Here is a 24,844-nt window from a genome sequence, read left to right as displayed (position 1 = left end):
CTTGCTGTCTTCCTCCACTAGAGATGAAGAATCTCAACAGTGTAGCATATAATGGGATGATAAAATGAAGAGAGTACAATGAGATAAGCACAATGTAGGGGCTACAGCTTTTATCTATTGTTTCTTACAAGGAATGAAAACTACAGATGACTTTGGTTTACCTAAGTAGACAGATCACCAGGCAGTAGGACATGGCGTTTCTCACTGGTCCTGCAATGCCACTCTAGATGGAGGACACCTAGACACTGGACATTTGTTTAGGGGCTGTGCCTATCAACTAGCCTTCTATCTTAGTCTCCAAGGTGTGATTTGAAGTCAACAATAAGGGACCCCTAAGGGGAAGTCATTCACTCTGTCCATCAGCAAACATCCCATATTTAAAAAATTTTTTTTAAAAATGTTTATTCATTCTTGGGAGAGAGAGACAGAGTGTGAGCCTAGAAGGGGAAGAGAGAGAGGGAGACACAGAATCTGAAGCAGACTCCAGGCTCTAAGCTGTCAGCATAGAGCCCGATGCAGGGCTTGAACTCACAAACCGTGAGATCATGACCTGAGCCAAAGTTGGATGCTCAACTGACTGAGCCAACCAGGCATCCCGCAAACATCCCATATTTTAATGGTGATTAAAATTAACAAAGAAACCTAAACAGAACCTCCTGAAAGATATTTTTTAAAAAGGAACAAAGGCAGCATTGCCCACAAGATGCAGAAGAAGCATGAAAGATCTATTTCAAAAAATATCCTAGCACAATTTTTAAAGTTTCTGGTTGGATTTGGTGTACATTATACCCATTCACATTCCATTGGCAACAAGATGTCATATGGCTAAGTTCAGACTTAAGGAGCACAGAATCATACAGTGTCCAGTAGGATGGCACAGGGAGTGACCTAGCAATAGGCAAGGATATTCAGTCCCCTTATAAGAAAAGAAGGAGGGGGGCTCTTGGGTGGCTCTGTCGGTTAAGCGTCTGACTCTTCATTTCAGCTCAGGTCATGATTTCACAGTTTGTGGGTTCAAGCTCCATGTCGGGTTCCTTGCTGACAGAAGCCTGCTTGGGATTCTTTCTCTCCCCCTCTCTCTCTGCCCCTCCCCTGTCTGTGTGCGCATATGTACTCTCTCTCAAAATAAATAAACTTTAAAAAAAAGAAAGGAAGGAGTAAATAATTGCAAACAATCATAAAATAATGACAAATAATAAAATAATAATGGCTAATAATAGTAAATAATAAATGAATAAAATCTTCCATAGTCACCATCAGAGGTACAGAAGAAACATTAGGACATATTGAATCAGTGATATAGAACACTATTACAGGCATATTCACTCCTGGAATTCAAAAGAAAAAATAGGGATGAAAGCAACAGAAGATGATAGAAATGAAGGAGAAATGGTAAAGAACTAAAATATGGATACTTGGTTTTCCCAATAAACAGATTAGAACCTGCCAAACAGAAGGAAAGAAAATCTAAGACATCTTTCCTGAGCTAAAGAAAAACTCCAATTATATAGATTGAGAAGGGCTTCCTATAAGAGAGATAAATGGAAAAAATATTAAAAGTTAGTCTAGCTTATTGCCTGGTACATGAAAGTCTCAATCAGTATAAATTAGAGAAAAAAACACATAAATGAAACAAACGAAAAAATTAAATATTCCAAAGTCTAGAAACCAAACAAAAAAACGACACTTAACAAGGAACCAGACTGAGCTTGCAATTCTCAGATACGCAACCGTTTAGGGAGCATGCCATCCATGCATTGTTTTTGAAGAAAAATGACTCAAGACCTACTTTAATTGATCAAGGGATGAATTATAAAAACAAGGGGAAGGGGAAGGGGGAGGAGAAATGTGAGAAGAACTGAAAAATGTGGAGTCCTGCCATTCAAGTGCCAGCAATAAGCACCAAATCAGTTAAAGTCAGGGGTATGTCTGGTTTAGTTAATATGGTTACAAAACAATGCAAAGTCAAATAATTTGATAAATTTCTAAGCACCTTCTGCATGCCAGGCAATTTTCTAAGTATCAGAGATGAAGGTGGGAATAAGAGATATAAAGCATATGCCCCATGGAACTTAACATCTCCCAGAAGGAGAAGATAATGACATAAAATCTATGTACATCAAGTGGTGGAGAAGTAGGTATGACGGGCACAGAGTACTGAGGATATGGGAGAGGAAGAGTTTCTGTTTTATACTTGGTGATCATGAAATCCCCTCAGAAAATAGTTGAGCAGAAACCGGAAGGAGAAGATGGAACCAGTGGTGAAGATATCTGGAGGGAAACTGTCCCAGGGAGAAGGCACAACAGGTCCAAAGGCCCTGACATATGAGCACATTTAATGTGTTTGAAGAATAATGTAAAGGTAATGTGGCCAAGTGAACAAAAGTCGAGGCAGAAGGAGCTGAGGTTAGAGGGTAACGAGGAGTCCAATCATGTAGGACCCTGTGGGTTGTGGCAGCTTTTCAGATGATTCTTGAAGGTACTCATGCCCTTTTTGAACTGCCTCCCCTTGAGGGTGGGCTGGAATACACAGTGACTTGTTATAGCAAAAAGAATATGAGGTACACATCATAGAATATCACTTCCAGGACTAAGTAACAAAAAAACTCTGGCTCCCATTGTGCTCATTCTCTCCTGCTTGTTCTGAGGAAAGTCAACGCCTGTGGAGACAGTCACATGGCGAGGATGTCAGGACGGTGGCTGACCAACAACCAGCTGCTAAGCTTCTCATGAGTGACTGCAGAAGCATTTCCTCTGTTTGCTGAGCCTTCAGATAAGACCACAGCCCCAACAACATTTTCGCTGCACCCTCATGAAAGACCCTGGGCCAGTACCTTGACTGCAGCCTTTGTGAGAGACCCTGAGCCTGATGACCCAGTTAAGCTTCACCCAGATCCCTGACTCGTGGAAACTATTAGATAATACATATTTGTAGCTGGATTCCATAATGTGGAGGTTATAGGTGACCTTGAGAAGTGCTTCACTGCGGATGAAACTTGTCTGGGGTGGGTTCTGGAGAGAATGAAGGAGGGGACATGTGGAAAAATCCTATGGCATAAGAGACCGAGAAATGCATGACACAAAATAATTCAATAACAAAAATAATTTTGGCTTAAAAACCTGACTATATCAGCACAAATCTGGAAGTTGGTAGGAGTAGGCTAGTGAAGCAAAAGCATGGAAAATGACCACAAACTATGGTTTCATTCCAAAATTTTCTTTTTTTGTTTAAAGACAATCATACACTCCCATCGGCCTCACCCTGTTCACATATAATTTGTTCTTAAAGTAGGAATGACAATTAGACACTTATCCTGGTATCATGCAGAAATTTTCATCCAGAATAGAACCTAGGAGCTCTTGGTGGGTGCAAGTCTCTGATCCGCATTGTCCCCCTTTCCCACCACCAACCAGCCAAAGCATTTTCCATGAGTAAGAGAGTCCTCAGACTGACTGGCAGAGCATTTATGCTCCTACTGCAGACTCTGCTGATGTCCGTCCTTCTCCTCCAGGAGGGGAGATTCAGGTCAGCTCACTTTTCCTCTGTGGGCACTTCACTTAGCATGAGTCACATATTCTAGTCTTAAATAAGATCAAGATCCCAACAAGGTCACTAGGAGATTTTCCTGGATAAAGGCAACTAAATAAATCCCCAAATCTCTCATGATCCATGCTGGGGGGGAAAAAATCCCATAAACTGTTTTCCACCAAAGCATGTGAGGGCATTTCCAATGCTCTACCGAGCATTATGCTGATTACACTGTTCAGAGGTTTATAAACTAGAGCGAAGATTAAGTAAATCACTGTCTTGACTGACAATGAGAGCATATATTTTTAGAAAGCTTAGGATCTTTGATTGGGATTTCTGTGTAACCACATATACAAAAACATTAGGCACAACTGATGGGCACCTTCTGATACATGAAGCTCGGTCTTCAACATTTACTTACATAGCCTCTGATTTAAATACCCACTTCATTTTTATAAAATAAAAAGATGTTAAATAAATGAAGGAACAAATCAGTGTTTTATGTTTTTTTTAAAAAAAAAATAGATTGTGACATATTTTTTTCCAAAGCAAGAGTTGGCAACTTTTGTCTATAAATAGCCAGGTATTAAATATTCTTGGCTTTAAAATACACATTAAAAAAAAAAAAAAGGGTGGCTCGGTTGGTTAAGCGTCTGACTTCGGCTCAGGTCATGATCTCATGGTTTGTGAGTTTGAGCCCCGTGTCTGGCTGTTCTGAGAGCTCAGAGCCTGGCACCTGTTTCGGATTCTCTGTTTCCCTCTCTCTGCCCCTTCCCCACTCACACTCTGTCTCTCAAAAAATGAATAAATACACATTAAAAATTTTTTAAATATTCTTGGCTTTATAGTCCATATGGTCTCTATCCAACTACTGAGGTCTGCCATTTTAGCAGAAAGGTATCCATAGACAATAAGGGCATGGCTGTATTTCAATAAAATGTCATTTACAAAAACAGCTGGTAGACATCAGACAAAGTACTTATATCCAGAATATGTAAGGAACTCATACCTCAATAATAAAAAGACACATAATGTAACTTAAATATGGGCAAAGGATCTGAAAATAAATTTCTCTTATGAGCAAATTCAAGTAGCACATGAAAAGATGCTCAGCATAATTAGTTATTAGGGAAATGCAAATCATTTCACACCCACCAGGATGGCTAAAATAAAGAAGACAGACAATAGCAAGTGTTGAGCAAGATGTGGAAAAATTGGAACCCTCATACGTTGCTGGTGAGACCGTAAAATGGTGGAGCCACTCTGGAAAACAGCTTGATAGCTCTTCAAAATATCAAACATAGAATTACCATATGATGCCAAAATTCCACTCTTAGGTGTCTACACAAGGCAAACGGAAATATGTATCAACACAAAAACTTGTCCATGTCCACTGTCCATGAGTGTTCATATCAACATTATAAATAGCTAAAAGGTGGGAGCCCAAATGTCCATAAACTGATGAATGGATAAATAAAATGGTGTATGTACAAACAATAGAATATCATTTGGCAATACAAAAAAAACCCCAAAGTATTGACACATGCTACAATATGGATTGACCTTGAAAACTTAAGCTAAGTAAAAGAAGCTGATCACACAAGGCCATGTACTGTTGTGATTCCATTTATCTGCAAAGTCCAGAAAAGGCAAATCCATAGAGACATAAAGTAGATTTGTGGTATCCTGTGGCTGGGGTAGGGAATAAGATATCAAGAATGAGACTGTGTGTGTACAAGGGGTTCTTTGTGGGATGTTGAAATTGTTCTAAAATTAGATTGCGGCGATGGTTGCACAACTCTGTCAATACACTAAAATCCAATAGACTGTATACTTTATGTGGGTGAGTTTTTACAGTATGTGAAATATATCTCAATGAAGCTATAAGAAAACCAAACAAAACAGACTGCAGCCTAGATTTGGTCCCATGGGCTGCAGCTGGCCAACCTCTGGGTACATGGGGACATGAAAGTGTGAGTTTCAAAGTTTTGTGAAACATGTCAAGATACTGTAATGGTATTTCCTATGCAAGTTCTCACAGAGAACAACACATGACAATAAGCCCTGGCTAGTGAGTAGTGGCGGGTGTAGCCAACCATCATTCTAACAACAGAAGCAATAGTAATGACAGTTTAGCAGCTACTCATGATTGAGCACTCACTGGAGGCATTTGCCAAACACTGTACGTGTATTTATTTATAAGCAAATTTATTTCTCTCAACAAGAACCCCAGAGGTCCCCCAAGACAGCATCTGGGTGTAAGTAATTCTCCATTATCAGTCAGTTCTTTCCTTTTCTGTGATGATGAAACAAATCCCCATCTTTAAAAACTAGGCTGTTAGAAATCCAGCTGAAGCACCAGTCAACCTCATTTTACAAGAGGGGTGAAACGGCCCTGGGCTCACTGCCAAACCCTCAGTTCACATTGGCTTTAATGCCCAAATCACACCATGACCTCAAAAAGAAGGGTCTTTGCTTGCTGATTCAGAACACACACAAGCAGAGGAGAGAACCTGTTATCCGAAAGTTCTGCTGCTGATTTTTGGGTGGAGGACATGTTGGAGCTTTTGATAAGGTTTATAAAAGGACGGTGACTCTTGGCAGTGAGTGTCCTGGAGAGTTAGCACATGGGATCCAGTTTCTCAAATTTCTGGGCTATTTTTATTCCTGGAGCAGAAGTCCTTACCGCGCCCCCATCCCTGGCTACCGTGGCATGCGGGGCAGCTGTTCTCTGTGGCAGACTTGATCTATGGCATAATTAGTAGCTACATCATTAATCCATTTCTATGAGGTTTGCCGTTGTCAGTCATACTGGCTTAGACCTCTTTTTGCCCCTGCATTGCTCATGTTTGTCAGCTTAAAAAAGGAAAGAGACAGAGAGAGAGAGAGAGAGAGAGAGAGAGAGAGAGAGAGAGAGAGCCAAATGCCAAACACATAGAAAAACCCTATCTTATAGCTAATATTTAGAATGAAGACCTGCCTTGGGTCCCCCACCTCTCCCTGGGTCATCTGCCCACCTGCCCATCAGTCCTGCTTTAAGATCCCAGCAAATACCCCTGAAACCCGAGAGGCTTGTCTGTGTCTCAGAGTACCCACCTGGAACGTGGCTACAACATGTGTGAGGGATCTCATTCAAGATTCCTGGACAAGTTTGTTCTGTCTGCCTGGAACGCCCTGCCCACAGATCTTTGCAGATGGCTGCATCTCACCATTTAGGACTCTGCTCATGTTGGTCCTTCCCTGACCCACCCTACCCCCTGATCTGGAGAAGCACTGCCCCTACCACAGAGCCAAACGTACATGTGTGAAGATGGGCACACATCCCTGCCTTTGCCACTGCCAGCCTCACCTCATCTCTTTATCCTGGTCTATTCTCTATAGAGCATTTACCACTACCAGTCTGCCTGGCTCCTTCCCCCCTCCTTCCCTCCATTCATGCGATACTTGTCTGTGGTCTATATCTCCTACACATATGGAAGCTCTCCATTGGCAGCAACTTGGTTTGTCTCAGTGTCTTCAGGGAGTGCCGTGGCATCTGGGTGGAAGGATTCTTCCTCGGGCAGCTGTCCCCCGGCCTCCGGGTACAGCATGCCGACGGTGCCCTCCTATCGTATCAACCAACAATCCCTCAATACACTCCACAGTGATGTCTAGGGTGGCTGTTCACAGCTGTATCCCCAGCAAAACATACACGGTAGATGCTAGATACACATTTACTGAATAATTTAATTACACAATAAAAAAATAAAACAAAATCATTTATAAAGGAGCCCAAGAAGGGAAAGCAGTGAATTTGAAAGCACTAAAAGTTGACGTTTGCCTGTCATTTCTCAATCTCTCCCCTCCTGACATTTTGGACCAGATAATTCCTTGTTGTTTGGAGGGGCTGTCATGAGCCTCAGAGGATACATAGCAGCATTCCTGACCTGGACACACTAGAGGCTGGTAGCACCCCCCCTTGAGCCAGTTGTGACAAAAATGTCTCTGCATGCAATCAACTGCCCCATGGGTTTGAGGGAAATGCCCCTGGTTGAGAACTACTGGTTTAATCAGTAAGTACTAAATGTCTGCCGAGATAAAACACTCCCTTTGCTCAGATCTGACAAACTAGAGGCTTATCTACACAGACTTGACTCAATTCCTCCCACACTAGATAACTCATTTATATCAAATATGTGAAATCCCATCAAAGGAATGTTGTTAAACTAAGTATCTACCTATAACATTTTGCCAACATTATTCATCCAGTTCTAATGAAGAGTACATATGAAATAGTCCGTGCAGTTTAAATATCATATACCTGACAATAGCTAGTGGTCAATGGGAATTTCATCTCTTTCCTAATTAGCTGGTTAAAATGAGATCATCTGTCCTAATATCAAGCATTCCCCTTACTATACTGTCTAGAATTATGCAAATTAGATCACATAACTCACATTTTCAAATTTCCCCCAATGAATGAATTTAACATGACCTGTGTTTCTTGCAGAGAAGCAGACCAGGAGGTCAGAGCCCTGTTCCCACTCATTTATTTACTAAAAATAATCCAATTTTACACTTGAAATCTGTTTTAAAAACTGTTTCTGTAGGAAAACAATGCCTCTGTGGTCTCTAATCTATTTTTCTTTATGTTGATGATCAGATTGGCTATTATAAACATCACTTTAATGCTCAGACCTCAGAAAAGACATTTACTGACATAGAGATTAACTACTGGGCCAGCACTGCTGCCATTAGGATGGAGTGCTACACAGTTTTTCTATTTCTTAAAATATCCATCATGGTCTGCATCATATCACCAGGGCATGGATTGGAGTTTTAGCTGCTGCCTACTTCTCTTAGAGTTTCAGTCAAATACTGTGTTCCCGTCATGTGGATGGTAAAACTCGTAAACTTATGGACCTACACAGAGCAGATGAAAATGAAGCCCATTTTCCTTGATTCATCTACTGTTTTGACACATTTACCACATGTCAACCTCCTTTGTGCTCAGCGCTAGGGATAAAAAGGTAATTGGGACAGTCCTTGCCTTTGGAGAGGTTTTTCATTTCAGTTAAGAAATCAAACTGGCACATTTGCAGAAGAGGTTTTAGAGTTTGATGTGCTAAAATTTACATTTTAAAGCAAATGCAAAAAAAAATCAGAATTTATTTTCTGTTATTTAAAAAATCCCCAATCCTGAACTTATTTAGAAAAACTGAGATTATGTACTGTGTATTGTCAGAGTCCAGAAGGACAATGGGGGGTGGAGGGGATCAGACAAGTTCCCTGCATAGTTACACCTTCCCTGATGGCTCAATTCTTCCCTCTGTGCGTTTCTTTCTCTATGTCATTTCCATCCCCTAATGGTAGAATCGGTGCCTGTGACTGTTGGCCGATATGGCCCAGTGTCCCACGAAGAACAGCGTAGGGAATTAACACCATGATCTAAGTAATTTATGGAATTCAAGTCAGTAATAACAAAATGAGGGCAAAACAGGTTTCTACAAGTTCAACTCAATTTATAGAATTCTTATTGAGGATTAATCTACTATACTTCAGAACAGGGGTTCTGTTCTGAGGAACAGGAGGTGAAAAGAACAAAGTTTTTTACCTCCAGGACCTTCTAGGTAATTATCCAGCTTTTCTCTTCACCTGTCCTGTGTGGACATGGCTTTAAAAATAACTGCTATTTTACATGTGTTTGGAGGGAAGAAGAGAATGTCATTATGGAGCCTGGATCTTATTCATGTATATCTAGAGTGCTTGGTAAAGGAAGGAGTTCAGGAAATACTCAGTGAATAAATGACTGAATGAATGAATAAGCTTGAAGGTAAAAATAGGTTCCCCCAAATTCTAGCATTTTTTATACTTCTTCATAGTCCAGTATTTTGTTTTCTCATTTTACCCCCAAATCAAGCCAGAGTAAGGTGAAAGAGGTAATGATCCCAATGTTATTTGAGATAGACCTTCGGAGACCCAAGACCACATATTCAGTAAGTTACAGAGTGAGTGACAAACCTATGTGGACTTTACAGTCCAAGGTTTGCATTGCTAATACGAACAGAAAAATGGAGGAGAGGTTTGTCATACACAGGAGGCTCCAGGGCTCTGGAGAGACTTGGTAAGCCAAAGAGAAAAGTCCTACCATTTCTTCCTTTGCAGTGGGAAAGCAAGTAAGAAAATTCAGCACACTAGTGGCAGCTGGAAAGCTGGCAGATCCCTCCAGAGAAGGACTGTAAGCAATGTCATGGGCCAAAAAGATGGATGGGGCCCATTTATGCACCAGGCTGATGTATAAATGGAATCCTTCCCAGTTTGACTGCCCTTTCTGCAAAGATGTCATTGACAGATGAGTATCTAAATGTTTTTGTTTAAAAAAGAAAACAAGACAAAAGAAAGAAAGAAAGAGAATAAAGCAAAAACAAAACAAAACAAGAAACTCTTTCTGTCCCAAACAGACACTGAGAGCCAGTGAACATGAGAACACCCGAACAGGCTTGAGAGCTGGCCTTTCAAAGGTATCCTTGATAATCATTTGCAAAGTTGTACACCTTTCCTTCCATATACTTTTCAATTGAACACAAGGATTTCATTGAGACCCCAAATTACTGCCAGTTGGCCGTATTCCATCTGCAGTTGGAGGCACACTGGTGGGGAAGCAGGCCTGCTCACATATTCATCCTAAGTTGCCAAAACAAGGCTTCTTCCCCAATTAAAATGACCTTTTTTTACTTTAGAGTAGTAAACAATGTCTACTTAATTTGAGGAAAACACACAGAAGAAAGTTACCGAAACTAATCACACAGTGACAGGATGGGTGAGTCAGAGTCAATGCAATCTGTGGGAAGTGCTGAGGAGGCCACTCTGCTTTTGGCGACAGAAAGGTCCTCTTGAGGTCATTGCCTTCATGGTGCCTCCTCCATGGCAGCCTTCAAGATCAAACTGAGCAAATCTGTTTTATCTTACACCTACCAAACACACTTTTAAAAAGAAGGTTAATAACTACCAGTTTTAAAAGGTAAGTACTAAATACAGCTCCTTCGATAACCTTGCTTCTTCGTCTTGCTCTGTAATTATCTTGTGAAGACAGGGACCAGGTGACACACACTGAGTAGCAGTAAACAGGAGGATGTCTCTTCCACCCACTCACAGCTGGACAAACCGTGTCTTGTAAGCTGCCTGTGTTCTCTGGCCATCTGTGTAACTCAACAGTAGACCAGCATAGACAAATGAACCATTTTGGAAAACTCACGTTCTTCTCCAGACTGGATACACGGTACCCAGGCTGAGTCCACATTTCATCCATACTGAGCCAAACAGACATTTACAAAACAATAGGCATTTGGAAACATTTGAGCTTAGTTTGCAAGCTTAGACAAAAGTGGCTGGGATGGGCACCACCACCTTAGGGCTGACACAGAGCATCCCTCATGATGACTGAATGAGAAAGCTAAGGAAAAGGTTTTTTATTTCTTTAATTTTTTTTAACATTTATTCATTTTTGAGAGACAGAGAGAAACAGAGTATGAGTGGGGGAAAGGCAGAGAGAGAGGGAGACACAGAATCCGAAGCAGGCTCCAGGCTCTGAGCTGACAGCACGGAGCCCGATGCGAGGCTCAAACTCACAGACCACGATCATGACCGGAGCCAAAGTCAGATGCTTAACCAACTGAGCCACCCAGGCACCCCATGAAAAGGTTTTAAGAAACTTCCAAACAGTTGGACAGTCGCTTTGGTCAGGCCACATCTTTGACAGCTGCTGCACGTGGCCCTGTTCCAGGGAGATAACATGCCTCTAGAACTAGCTGGCTGGGTCACCCTAGAGGTAAGGAAGGCTGACTTCCTTTGAGCAAAAATAAACCCTGCTAAGTTACATGATCCTGTCTCCTACTTTCTTCAAGGAACATGAGATGCTAAGTGACAAAATTTAAAGACAGAAGCTGTGAATCCTCAGAGCCCTTATCTCCTGGCTGATTAGTTACAGGTCTGCCTAGTTCAAGATGATCTACAGGTCAGATACATAAGATAGTCTTCCTTGCCATAGCCAAAAAGCCAGGAATAACCAGGGAAATTGCCCCCAGGTCTTTCAATCCCTGCTAATACAATGATGACACATAGACTAAGTCAGAAATAAAGTGGGGAAAGAAGCCTGGTGTTTTCCAGCCAGAGAACAACCACACTCAAAACTATCTGCTCCATTTGCAATCCTTCCCACAAATATTCACAGTGTACAGACACAGCAGTTGATGTTCAAAGTCCCCCTACAGTACAACTTACTGAGAGAGGTTGTCTGGAAGCAGAACAACTCCCTTTGGTAAACCTAGCCAATATCAGGATGGAATTTGGAGGGTCTCATCCACCCTCCGCCAATGGATACGACAATGTCAGAAATAGACGACATGCCAGACAAGCTTGTAGACTCCATTTTTGTCAGCAGCTGTCCCCAGAGGAGCGCCTGTGGCAGTTTCCAGCCCTTTAGGCCAAACACCACCAATGAAAGCCCATCGCCGGCCACAGATGTCTACCGACATTCTTGAGAGTGAGAGAGATGGCAAAAGCCAGAGCCAGGGTTTCTTTGACAATTTAAGACCCTCCATCATGAAATGGTTTGGCGTTCACCTGGTCCCAAACCTGGCACCTACAGATACATCTAACTTCAATTCCTCAGCAGGATGAGAGAGGTAAAAATCTCAGGCTCTCCAGAGAAGGCACATTTCGGCTCGTGTGTGCCTAAAACAAACCCACAATTGCCTAGTATGCCCACTGTTATCCTAATGATGTAGCAGTGGGAGATATGGAGCTTACTTTAAATGAGCACACTGCCAACTTTCAAGAAATTCTCCTCTGCACGCACGAACAATTTCTTACTAGTTTGAGCATAAGAGTACTGGGAAAGATTTCTGTTGTCACAAAAAACACAACCAGTCAGAATCCTGAATTGGTGAAGATAACACCAAGCTAAGGAAGAAGTACGTGTTAGCTTTTGGTTCCTTTCAAAACTTATTTTGTGAAGAATAAACATGCTGCACAGAAGCAGTTCATTGGCCAGATAAATGGATGCCATGCTTATTTCCATTAATTGACTGAAATCCATCCTTTACCTGCTACCACAGGAGATTTCCGTTCATCGAGGAGCTGAATGGAGGTACTCGCTGTCACCACATTGCTTTTGTTGACTATTCCTGAAAGAAGAAAAACCATCACAACAAAAATGGAGATGGTTGTGTGCCCAGGTTAAGAGAGTAATCATACTGGCCCATGGCCACCAATTCTGCAGATTGTGTTAGTACATGGTTCCCAGACTCAGAGTTGGCCAACTCTGTTAGGCCACAGGTGCTGTGTAGACAGTCCTGTCAGCTGAAGGAATCAGTGCACTGAGTTATGACTGCCACACTGGGGGCGGGGGAGGGGGGTATCCAGCCTCTTCACATCAAAATTATTAAGCACCACTGGAGGGACCACATTTCTCTTGTGATTTGTGGTTACTAATTACAGTGTTTACTTGTGATAGTGATCATATTTACACTGCCTCTCTAAATACGGCTGTGGAGAGCTACATGAGATAAAGTTTTGAAACTGTTTTACAAGTTGGGAACTTTAGTTTTGGTTTGTTCGTTACAACTTTACTGATTTATAAAATTCTAATTTCAAAACCAGTTTTTCTTAGCAAAACCATTCCAATCAGGGATAGACTTAGAATTTAATCCTTACTCCAAACTCTTATTAATGTGGTAACAATAAGGCATTAGTATGAAGACATTTTCAATTACTAACAATGGCTCCAATATCCATAAATTAAAAGACCCTGAGCACAGGTTTCAACCGCCTCCCCCCCTTGGTTGATAATTGTTAGCACAATGCTTGCCTTATAAAAAAAGGTGTTCCATGAATGGAATCCAATATGAACTGGGAAATGGAGAGGGCAGACCTGAATTTGAATACGCTTATGACTGAAGCAACTGAGAACCTTCTCCTGGCTCAAGCCTAAGCAGTAATAAAAACCAGCTTGTTTTCCAATATGTGCAGGTAATCAACACATGGTAGAAACAATAAGACAGCTTCATCATAACACTTGTACTTGGTGATGTTACATTCTCCGAACCAAAAGGAAGAATGAAATCTCCTAAGATGTGAAGTCATCCTTAACTTTATCACGAACAAGGTAAATTCCTTTGACAAGCCCGCTTGCCAAAAACCAATTCTACAACAGCCTCAATTAGCCAGAATTTGTTTTTCCCAGACATAAGTCTCTGTAGGGAAAATGGTGAAGAGTAAAAGAAGAAACCCATACAAGGGGCCATCATTCATAAGCACACATACACAGAACACTTCGGGGATTGCTCTTTTTTCTGACTGCTCCTTTTCTTTGTCCAGTTTTGAGCAAAATCCACCCTGCCGGAAAAGAAGAACTTCATGCTTGCTTCCAGTCCAAATCTAGCAAGCTAAGTTCTTTTTTTTCTTTTTTTTCTTAGAATACCAAGACAAAGAAAGGAGCATGAGATTGCATGATAAGAGAAGACGTTGACAGGTTTGCAGCAGAATGAGAAAGTTCACTGTTCTCTCGGTTGGTATTTTCAGCAATAAAGTGTCATACAAACAAACATAAAGAAAGAGTCTTAGTCACCCGGACATTTGTATCTGAGAACACACGTGTGTGTGGCCATGGGTGCAAAGGAGTACAGACTCCAAGAATTTCAGTTTTTCCTGGAAGGAAACTAATTGATAATCTTCTCTAAAATTCTACCTGCTCAGGGAATTTCTACAGTAACATTTGGCCTTTCCTTGAATATCTTCATGAATGAGAGACTCTCTTCCTAATGAGTCCATGCAACTAGTTATTAGATAGCTCTTGCCAACGTGTCTTCTGCAAATTTTGAAAGCACTCTTTCTGAAGACGTTTTCATTCATGGAAATGAGCAAGTGCTAAGAACCAAGGAAGGGGCTTTGACACTAAGCACCAGAAAACCGCCACTAGGGCTGATTTCAGAATGCTTGAAAAAGACTAATATGGTGGCTCTAATATAAAACATAAGTATAGACTGAACTGTCTAAAGCAATCCAAGTTTATAGAACTAGGTCTTATTCATCTCTGAAGTTGCTACAAGGCACAGTCAGAGCCTTCCACAAAATGAGCACCAAAAACTATCAGCTGCGTGAGACAAGAAAAAGCCAAGGACAATCGAAAAGTATGTTCAGTGTGTTTTGCTTCTAAACATGGTTGAAATAAGATGGTGTTCAGTTCTTTTTTGGAGGGAGGCAACCTTAGTTTTTTTATAATATAAAATCTTAGGACTAGAAAAATCACAGGTTATGCGCTTTTCCTGGGTCACCGCAGCCCTCTGTCAGGAGATCACAAGTCTACACAAAAATCTCAGCTCTCACTCCTGCATGTTGATTTGAATCAATTTAGTTTCTGATGGGGGGACTGTGGGCCTCCAAAGTGATGTGATTCACTGAAAGTTCTGGCAAAGGATGTTATGTCTGCATGAATTTTCTCCAAGTGGGGCCATGATAACATTAAAAAAAAATCTACTGAGATGTTTGTATTCAAATTCCACACAGTAAAAAGTACCAGTCCTGCTTTGTGAAATGCTCTTTTCACACTTCAGTTAAGCAAAAGCTTCATTTTACTTGGGGCCATTGTATTTATGAAACAGGTCAATGGTTCAGTGCTGGGCCAATATTCAGCATTGGTCCTCAAGACAGAACTTGGCTCCCTCCAGCATTCAGATGGCCCCCACTACACTCTGCATGCAATGCCCGGGCCAGCAGGACCAGACAGACAGAGTCCCAACTCTAACAAGGACCCCCACCTGTGCTGAACGGGATGGAGTAGACGAAGCTCCCTGGAATCTGCTCCGCAGCTCTTCGGTACCAGAGAGGGAAATGGTCTGCGTTAAAAATGTTCTCCTTGTCTCCAGCTTTCAGAAAATCCCTGGAAATGGAAAGGAATAAGAACATGTCAAAAAACCACAAATAATCCAATTAAAAAGTGAGCAACGTACTTTTTCATTTTTCCAAAGAAGATATACAAATGGCCAACAGGAACATGAAAAGATGCTCAGCATCACTCGTCATTAGGGAAATGCAAATCAAAACCAAAATGAGATATCACTTCACACATGTTAGGATGGCTATCACCAAGAAGACAAGAGATAACAAATGTTGGTGAGGGTCTGGAAAAAAGAGAACGCTGGTGCACTTCGTAAATTGGTACAGCCAGCCACCATGGAAAACAATATGGCGGTTCCTCAAAAAATTAAAAATAAGACTACCATCTGATCCAGCAATTCTACTGGGAATATATACAATGGAAACAAAAACCCTAACTCAAAAAGATATTTTCCATTCACTGCAGCATTATTTACAACAACCGAGATATGGAAACAACCTGAGTGTCTATCAAAGGATGAATGGATAAAGAAATGGTGGCATATATACCACACATTCCACACAATGGAATATTATTCAGCCACAACAATGAGAAAATCCTACCATTGGCCACAATATGGGTGGAACTTGAAAGCATTAAGCTAAGGGAAATAAGTCAGACAGAAAAAGACAAACACTGTAGGATCTCACATGTGGAAGCTAAAAACAAACAAAGAAACAAAGACAAACAAGCAAAAACCAAAAAACCACCAAACTCAAAAAAAAGAGATCAGATTTGTGGTTACAAGGGGCAGGGGTTGGGGGATGGGGAATGACAAGAAGGTTATAAGACAACCTGGGGACTACAGCTAACACTGCCGTGTGACCTACAATCAAGCTGTGAAGAGAATATTTCCTAAGGGTTCTCATCACCAGGAGAATTTTTATTCTTTTCTTTTTATTGTATCTGTATGAGAAGAGAGATGTGAAGTAAACCTACTGCAGTAATCATTTCACAATATATGTAAACCAAATCATCATGCTGTACGTCTGAAACGTATACAATTATACGCCAATTATTTCTCAATAAAACTGGAAAGGAAGAAGAAAGAGGGGGACGGGGAGGAGGAGGGAGGAGGTGGGGGAGGAGAAGGATCATGTCACCACTCAGCAAGGAAAAGCCGGATGTGGGTATGTCCCAACCACCTTTGTCAGGTGAAAACAGTGTTGGCTTTCTCAGTGCAGAGAGAATCTGTGTAGCATCATGCACCCCAGATGGCTCAGAATTACCCTGTAGAACTCCAGCAGTCAGACTGTCTGTGGGTGAAATAATTTTTCCTAGTATGTCCAGTGAACGAATCATCTTAGCATCTAACGCAAGCAAGCAAAGCCTCCAGAAATCGTATCACAAGACCAAAGAAAGGGTAGTCGGAAAGCTGTCTTGCCTTACAATCCATACACGATCACATACCCTTGGAAAGATCAAATTAAGTAGATTTCACTCTTCTGAGAAAAAGTATAACAGAGGTAGCAGTGGGCCCTGTGGATATCCTTGCTCCCTCCCTCCCTCCACCACCTGCTCTCCAGCCAACAGGACTGCTCCAGCTGTCTGTAAATCCCTTACCTTGCCCAGCCTCCTGCGCCCACTGCCCACAGTGCTTCTCTCTCTCCTGAGGCCTACCCGCACTCTCTTCCCCGTTTCTTCCTTTCAAAATCATATTCCCTTCACAGTGTGCCTCAAATCCCACCCACCACACAAATCCACAGAGACATTAGCAAGTTCCTGCCCCACAGCCTTGGTCTCTCACACGGCCTTCTCCTTCCTTGGTCTTACCTGCTCTGTCATGTCCCCGTCCCAAACCTCCTGAAGTCTCTGAGGAAAGAAGCTTTGGTTCCCATTTTGGCTCCCTTCACAGAGACTTACACATCCTCAAGTTCCAGCGAATGTTTGTTTGCTTCACTTATCTCCAAAGACTCATGTTTACTCTCCCAAGTGCCTCATCTTGGCTGAGACAGTATAACTCGGGGGAGGAAATGACTGCCTGGCCAGTCCACAGTCTTCAGAGATCTTGCAGGAAGGGAGAGCAATCAAGGGATGGAAAGGACAGCAATCAGGGGACAATGTGTATGCAGGGAAAAGGCCACTGATTGAACCAGAAATGGCACCATGTTGTATCCATCAGTTTGCAGTGTGAAGTTGGATCACACAGACCATGGAGAGAAATACTCAAATATTCTCCATTGTTATAGCAGGGTTGAATTTATATGCTAAGTTGTAACAAGTTGGGTTATTAGAAACTACTTGAATTGTCTTCTAGCTCAGGAAAGCATTCTGTAGTTTTAGGGTATGGCCAGGCACTGATCTCTTGATCTCTTTCTAAGATGCAAAGCTACCTCCTAGAGGAAGCCCGTGCCATTGGAGGCCACCCTTGAAGTTCTCAGCATAGAAATACACCTCCTTCTAACTTACACTAGTATGTTCTAATTCCTCTCTAAGGGCAGAGACATTATTTTTCTTGACATTTCCAGGGCCTGGCACTCATCAGGCACTCAGCGTGTGCTTAATGATCACATGATAAATCAAATCTCATATTCAGATAAGAGCTTCTCAAGTATTAAAAGCAATTTGCTGAAACTTTTCTAAACAGTATTTCTCAATTCTTTCAAATTGCCACATCAGTATGGCCACGTTCCTATGTAAAGGCTCTCTGCTGTCATTCAAAAGGCCAACTGATGATGCATGGACCTCTGAGTTATTCAGTGCTGGGCGTAGGGAGTTCCAGGCTTGAGGTCACAGACAAGCTCCTCCTGGCACCGATATATTCAGTGGTAATGTTTCCTGATCCTAAAATCAATAGGACTCACAAATATTGAAATGTGACCTTTTGCTTTTTTTTCCCCCATCAGACACGAGATTTTTCATAAACCTGACTGCGATAGGTGTGTGAAGGAGACTCTGCTATCTAGTCCTCGGTGGGATGAACAGCTGTATTCCACACTGGGCCATGGCACAACCAAGCATTTTCACTTGTGGCATTCCTATTTGGTGGTGGGATGCATATAACTACGGGGAGGAAGGTGCCCTTCTTATGCAGCAGTTAATGGTACGGGGGGCCCCTTTCCAGTCCTGGAAGGTGAGGCTAATAGCTTGGTTAGGAGGTGTGAGGTGGTTTTCACTTAGACTGATGGAGACATTTGAGGAAGGCAGGCGACAGGCTTGGAACACGGCATTACTGAGTGCCCAGTGGCTGCTGCCCAGGACCAGACCACGCTGGCACCAGGGCAGCGAGCAGGAGCCTGCAGGGCATGATCTCCATTGGCTTTGGTGTTCACATGAGAGGGTCTGGTTGCCAGGAAACCCTGTAGGTCCCTGATAACTACCAAGTGGTGATTCAGAAGGAAGTAGAAGGAGAGAGTTGGTTCTACAGAATCTCTGAAAATGTTCTTCAGGAAGATAGATCTTTCTAGGTAAGATGAAAGCCTACCTGTAGATACTAGGGGCTGTTGTGGTGTTGTGTGAGACCAGTCTAGGTTTTAGGCGCAGACGAATGACCTTGGGTGAATTACTTGGGTCAATCACTGAATCTCTGAACCCCATTTACTCATCTATAAACTTATACTCACTGCGATTCTATCAGAGTTATGTATACAGTATGTAAACTGAAAATGGCTCCATCAAGTATATGGGATTTTTAAATCTCGGGAGCTTCTTTTGTTCTCTGTGGGTCACATGGAAGCTGTGAAGCAGTCATCGCTTAGACTGCCTTTGTGTGCTACAGGTGTTCCAAGAGGCCACACGGAATGCACAAGATTCACTGCTGACATTAACGGGTGCAGAGGCAGGGACAGAGCCCTTGGACTAGAATCCACGTGCTTCCAAAGCAGATGGTGGTGACAGGAGGTGGCACCTCAGTGTAGCAGGCTGATGCTAGTACCAGTTAGTTCTGCGGCAGGGACTTTATATTCTCTAGCACTCTCCCCACAGCTTGGCACTTTTCTCGGTATGCCTTATTTAAAAACAGAAATTCGAAAAGCTTTCTAGCCCTATCCAAGAGTATATCTGGACAGTTGGACCTTAACAAATGCCGTCTTCTTGGACAGGGTAGGCAGGTACAAGACCCTAAGACAATGGAAATTTTGGAGTGCCTAGGTGGCTTTATCAGTTAAGTGTCTGACTTTGGCTTAGGTCATGATCTCACAGGTTCATCAGGCTCTCTGCTGTCAGCACAGAGCCTGCTTTGGATCCTCTGTCTGTCTGTCTCTCTCTCTCTCTCTGCCCCTCCCCCACACGCTTTCTCTCTCAAAAATAAATAAAAAACATTTAAAAAAATAGAACTCAAGGTTCTGAGTTCAATATGAGTCAATGGCATGAGTTTCTTGAAGACCGAAGAATCATCCAGATAGCCAGTGTCTACTCACTCTGGGTCACAGTTGTGTCACAGGGAGCAGAGCTAACCCTTACTTGCAGATATTTTTAGCTTCTCAAACTGGTTTTACATCCACAATTTTTTTGATCCTCACAAGAACCCAGGGAGATCATCACTGCCACTTGCCAGGGACACAGAGCAAAGGCAACCAGTGGGATGGGCCAGACCCTCATCCCAGCAATCCTGAGCGTGACCTACAGGACAGACTAGCAAGGTGCATTGTCTTGTTGTGATTGTTCTTCTGGTTTGTCTGTTTTATCTCAATACAAACAACAGCCTTCCTCTTGAGCAGGAGAAAGTCAGTGCCTACATCTCCTTCTGCCTCTCTCTAGGTTCCAGAAGGAGAAGGTGATGTGTATCTTGTAATTTCTAGTCCTTCTAGGAACTTGCCCTCCGGAAAGACAATTGAGCAGGGCTAAAGGGCTGAAGAGGGCTTGGAACAATCAAGTCACAACTGTAGTCAACTTCCTAAATGACAAATTTGAGATGCTGAGAAAGAGTCCTCAAATGGGCCAGTTCATGAACCATCTAAAAATCTATTGATTTCCCACTTACCAGACTTGGTGTTATAAGATCATATGGTTGGGACAGGGCCTCACCTAAGAGGCAAGAACGCTGCTGACCGGGGCTTGCTGGGACAGGAGTGTCCCCTCCTCAGGTCTCTGTGAGGTTGCCCCCTTTCAGATTGGTTGTCAGCCTGTGGCCTTGTCATTCACCCCCAGGTATCCATACATCAGGGTGTCTGAGGGCCCACAGTAACGTCTGAACCCTCCTCACATGCACTTGGCAAACTGTCTGAATCTCGGACTCCATTTGTCGCTCGCCTAATAATGCCTCTTACTTCAGAGAAAAAAACAAGCAAGCAAACAAACAAACTGAGAAACAGTAATCGGGCCAGAAAGGACTTCCCAGGCCCACACTAGCTCTGGTTCAACACCAGTTTGAAGAGTTAAGACCCTGTTGCTCTCTGAAGATACAGAGGCTGCGCAGTGATTTCAAGGACATCTGGGTACTGGACGCTCTCCCCATTGTCCATCTGGGTCTGTTTGGCAACACAAGGAAACACTGTCCAACCCGTGTCCCACTGGACTGCCCACTCCTGGGTGTGGGGCTCTGCAGGCCCTTAGGCACAGTGCAGAGGCACCGAGGTTTATTAAAGCGCACACAAACAAATAAACAACAGACTTGAAACCCTGATTCTTGGACAGGCAGGAATCCCTCCGCAGAGCTGCAGAGCAGCTGAATGCCCTGGAGCCATCCATCAGGAGTCCTCCTTCTGGCCGCTCCCCCAGCAACCCCTGGGTCGCCAGATTCTGCGGTGACTCACCAGCGCGGGAGAGGACTCCAGGACAGTGGGCGGAAGCCAGCAAGCATGAAGAAGAAAGGGTTGCGGAAAGGCCAACAGGCAGGCGAGCACACACGCCGGGGCCTCCGTGGTAGAACAGAGAGGAACCATGTCAGCATGCCTGGGGTGGCCTGAATTTTGTTTCTACTGCTGGTAGAACCGAGAAGCTTAAGCATCCCTTGAATTTCCCATTTCAGGAGCTCCCTGGGCCCCTGCAGGGGAGCCTTCCTACTTACTGATTGGTGAGCTGCTCAGCCCCAACAAACAGGTTGATCCTCGAGAGGCCCGTACGAGTGCCGAGGAAGGCAACCTCCACGCCCTTGTCAGAGTTCCTGAAACACAGCAGCAGACAACAGGAGGTTGCGTCCAGACAGTAAGGAGAGAATGGCTTTTGCATTTTAAGACTCATGGACTGCTTTATGAAAAAGCAGTTTTTCATAAAACCTGAAATTTTAAAAGAAATTATAGAAACACACACTCACACACACACGTATGCACACCCGCACCAAGCACGGAATGCAAACTCACCCCTTACAAAAGCATTTTTGGTAATTCTCGCAAGAAAAACTAAGAACTCCATTGAGTTCTGAGAACTCCAAAGCACCATGAACAAATGCACCCCCACACTAAATAGGTACATCTTTATCTCAGGGTTCTGAGTGCAAAGTCAGAAGAGCAGACAGGAATGGGAACGGCTTTATGGAGAGGAAGAAAATCATCACAGGGAACTTTGCATTGATCTACCAAGTCCATTCTTGGTCCTGAAACCATTAGTGGAATCTGCCATCAGTGAAAGTACCAGCTGGGCCACTGGGTCAAGTCTGTAGTGACCTGCAGCCTGGAAATGTCTAGGACCTGAATTCTATGCTGTTTGAAGTCACTGACTTGTAACTTCTGCCAGAGCACAGGCCTTCTTCTTACCACCATCCCCAGAGATGATTAAAGAAATGGCTTCTTTAAATCCCTGCAGGATACCACACATAGGACCCCTAAGAATGGCCTTGGCAAAGGAAACTTATTTTAAAATCCACTGAAGGAATTTTTTTTCAACTTTCAAGGCAAATATTGTATACGTTTGAGCGTGCTAAGGATTTTCTCAATGCCTACCTCTTCACAAAAAGTGAGTGGTCTTTCTCCACAGATACATAATTTAATTCTGTGATAAAAGTATGAAGAGAATACTGTTTCTTGAGTTTGCTTCCCTTCCCTCAATGCTAGTAGCCATTTGATGCGAAGCACTATCCATGTCATCTTCAATATAAGATAATTTGGTTACTTGATCTTTGATGGTAGTCAAAGTGGCTGGTACTACCTTTAAGTATTTAAGGGGTGAATAAAAACCAACACTATGCATTTGTTTCTGCTTGCAGCCTACCCAAATTGGAAAGCCAGGCTGCCCAATCAGTTACAGATGTGGACTACAAAGCAAAGCTACCATTTTGGAAATCTTTAGCATGTGTTAGGAGTGAACCAGCAATCTTTGCACGGGATTTTGAGTTTCATGAGAGCTTAAAAGAAACATTTCCACATCCACCAGAGAAAGCAATCGCTGGAAAGGTTTTGACTCTTTCCCAACCTCCCAGGGAATAGAAACCATGTTAGTAAGCAGTCTAAGGACACTTCCAAGTATAATGAGAATGGTGATCTCTCTTTGGGGCTCCAGACTCCTGTATTAAACTGTCTACTTGGGAGACTTAAGCTTAAAACATCTAGAAAAGCACTATGGACACATTCAGTTCCAAACCAACTCTTCTTTCATTGTCGTCTGTCCTAGGAAATGGTACCAGTATCTGTACAGGCATTCGTGTTGTAAATCTGAGAATGACCCTTGAGAGCTCAGTCTCCCTCCCTTCACTCAGTGGACCATCAAATCCTCGGCGGCGGCGGCGGTGGTGGTTCTGAAGCATGCCACAAGTGGATCTTTCCTCTCTGTGCCACAGCCACTGCCTTGGTCTGAGTGGCAAATCCCTTGGAATGCTGTAGAAGCCTTTCTTATTGCTCTTATCCCATTAAACTATTCTTCACATAGCAGGAGGAGGATATTCTTTAAAAATGCAAATATGATCATGTCCTTCTTAACATCTTAAAATGTTCTTAAAATCATTCAGTGGCTTTCCAACACTTGTAGTATAGTAGCCGAAATCCTTCACCTGACTCCCAAGGTCCTGAGCCATCTAGCCCCTCTGCACCCTCATCTGCCAACATCTTCGAGCCTACCTTCTATATTTCAGTTCCATTGGCCTTCTTTAAATTCCTCAAATGTGTCAAATACTATTGTACCTCAGGACGTTTGCACAGTTGTTCCATTTTCCTTAGAATGCTCCCTAACCCTTGAACTAGTTTCTGCTCAGAAAGGCCTTCTGTCTTTCATCTCCACTCTAGGTCTTGTCACAGTCTGCACATCCTTACACTTCTTTCAAAGCAGTTATCAAATTCTTAATAATCTGGGATGCTACACACCACAGGTAGCAAGGACTGTGATGGCAAGGACTGTGTTTGATTGAATTACTCCATTTCACCAACACCTAGTCCAGCGCCTGGCACACAACAGATATGCAATCGGTGATGCATGGATGAATGAATGATAAAGGAATGACAATGAGAACAGAATGAATGATAGGATAGAGAAGAGGGTATACAAAAGGCAAGGTAAATGAATGAATGGAGCTAACGAAGAACAAAAAAGGAGAGAGAACTAAATAATGTCTGACATGAAGGTATAAGGAAAAAGGAATGCTTTTTCTTTCTATTTTCAATCTTTAATAACCTACTTCAATTAGTAAAATAATAATAACATTGATAAGCTGCTGAAGACTTTGACAACAGCTACCACTGCCCAGCCCCCTCTCCCTGCGTCCTCTGCCACAGAAAGAAAACCACAGGGTTATATCCTGACACCCTCATGAAACAGAGCTCTCACTTCCCCGTCCGACTTATAACCCGGCCTGGCCCAGATCCCAAGTCCCCTCCAGACTGTGAAGTACAGGGGGCCATGCAGGGCAAGAAGCTAAGCCCTCCTTCTGCCTCCCTCTCCCTCGCCAGTGCCCCCCACCCCAGCACACCAAATTTCATGTAACGCTAACGCTCAAATTATATGTCAAACCCGGGAGCTTGCCACCCAAGCCCGAGCCGCTAATCTGCTCTAGCTCTTGTGGTTTGGAGCTTTGGGAAAAATTAAAGCACTTTAACACCAAGCTCCCCAAACACTTTAGTTCTTTAAACCATAACCATATTTCGGACGGCTTGTGGGGAAATGGCCAGGAAAGGGGGACACGTGCAACCACTTACTCAGATTTGTTGAGGGCAAGACTGGTCCAATATGCTTCAATGGGAGCGCTCACCACGGCATCAAAAAGGACTTCTTGTATCAATTCTTTATCACCTATTGGGAGGGACAGACTTGAGAAGATGGCTGTGGCTGGGCCCCAAACGGGGGCACGAGAGGTCTCGCCGCGCTCATTTGCAGTGTCTGCAGGCCACTCTCTCCTGTGATGTGTCGCGTTAGGCATTAACAACCTCCCACCGGCTGAAAATATGGGTCAGTTCTGACAGCTGATATGCCCGCAATACAGGGCCCCCCAGAGCATCTGGATGAAACGATAGTAAACAGAGAGTCTCGGGTGTGTCACACTTCGGTTTTCTGCTTTCTCTTCCCATCTAGGAGTTGATGCCATAGACCGGCATGTCTTA

The 24,844-nt window shown here is 43.0% G+C and overlaps 2 protein-coding genes across 2 annotated transcripts in view; one reads left to right on the top strand and one right to left on the bottom strand.

Annotated features, from left to right (window-relative positions):
- LRTM1 (leucine rich repeats and transmembrane domains 1) overlaps window positions 1-14,112 on the top strand; it is a 29,950-nt gene extending 15,838 nt beyond the window's left edge. The window contains exon 3 of the mRNA XM_042929686.1: window positions 13,984-14,112. Coding sequence (XP_042785620.1) covers window positions 13,984-14,036 — 53 coding nt within the window. The 3' untranslated portion in view covers window positions 14,037-14,112. The remainder of the gene's footprint in view (window positions 1-13,983) is intronic.
- The window catches only part of CACNA2D3 (calcium voltage-gated channel auxiliary subunit alpha2delta 3), an 859,990-nt gene that overhangs the window by 141,980 nt on the left and 693,166 nt on the right, over window positions 1-24,844 (bottom strand). The window contains exons 23-26 of the mRNA XM_042929688.1: window positions 24,443-24,536; window positions 21,391-21,486; window positions 15,325-15,446; window positions 12,613-12,693 (exon numbers count right to left, since the gene is read on the bottom strand). Coding sequence (XP_042785622.1) covers window positions 12,613-12,693; window positions 15,325-15,446; window positions 21,391-21,486; window positions 24,443-24,536 — 393 coding nt within the window. The remainder of the gene's footprint in view (window positions 1-12,612; window positions 12,694-15,324; window positions 15,447-21,390; window positions 21,487-24,442; window positions 24,537-24,844) is intronic.

Source organism: Panthera leo, chromosome A2 (assembly GCF_018350215.1).
Source record: "Panthera leo isolate Ple1 chromosome A2, P.leo_Ple1_pat1.1, whole genome shotgun sequence".
In the NCBI taxonomy this organism is placed as follows: Eukaryota; Metazoa; Chordata; class Mammalia; order Carnivora; family Felidae; genus Panthera; species Panthera leo.
Note: the sequence above shows the minus strand (reverse complement) of the source record. Positions and strands in the feature narration are given on the sequence as shown.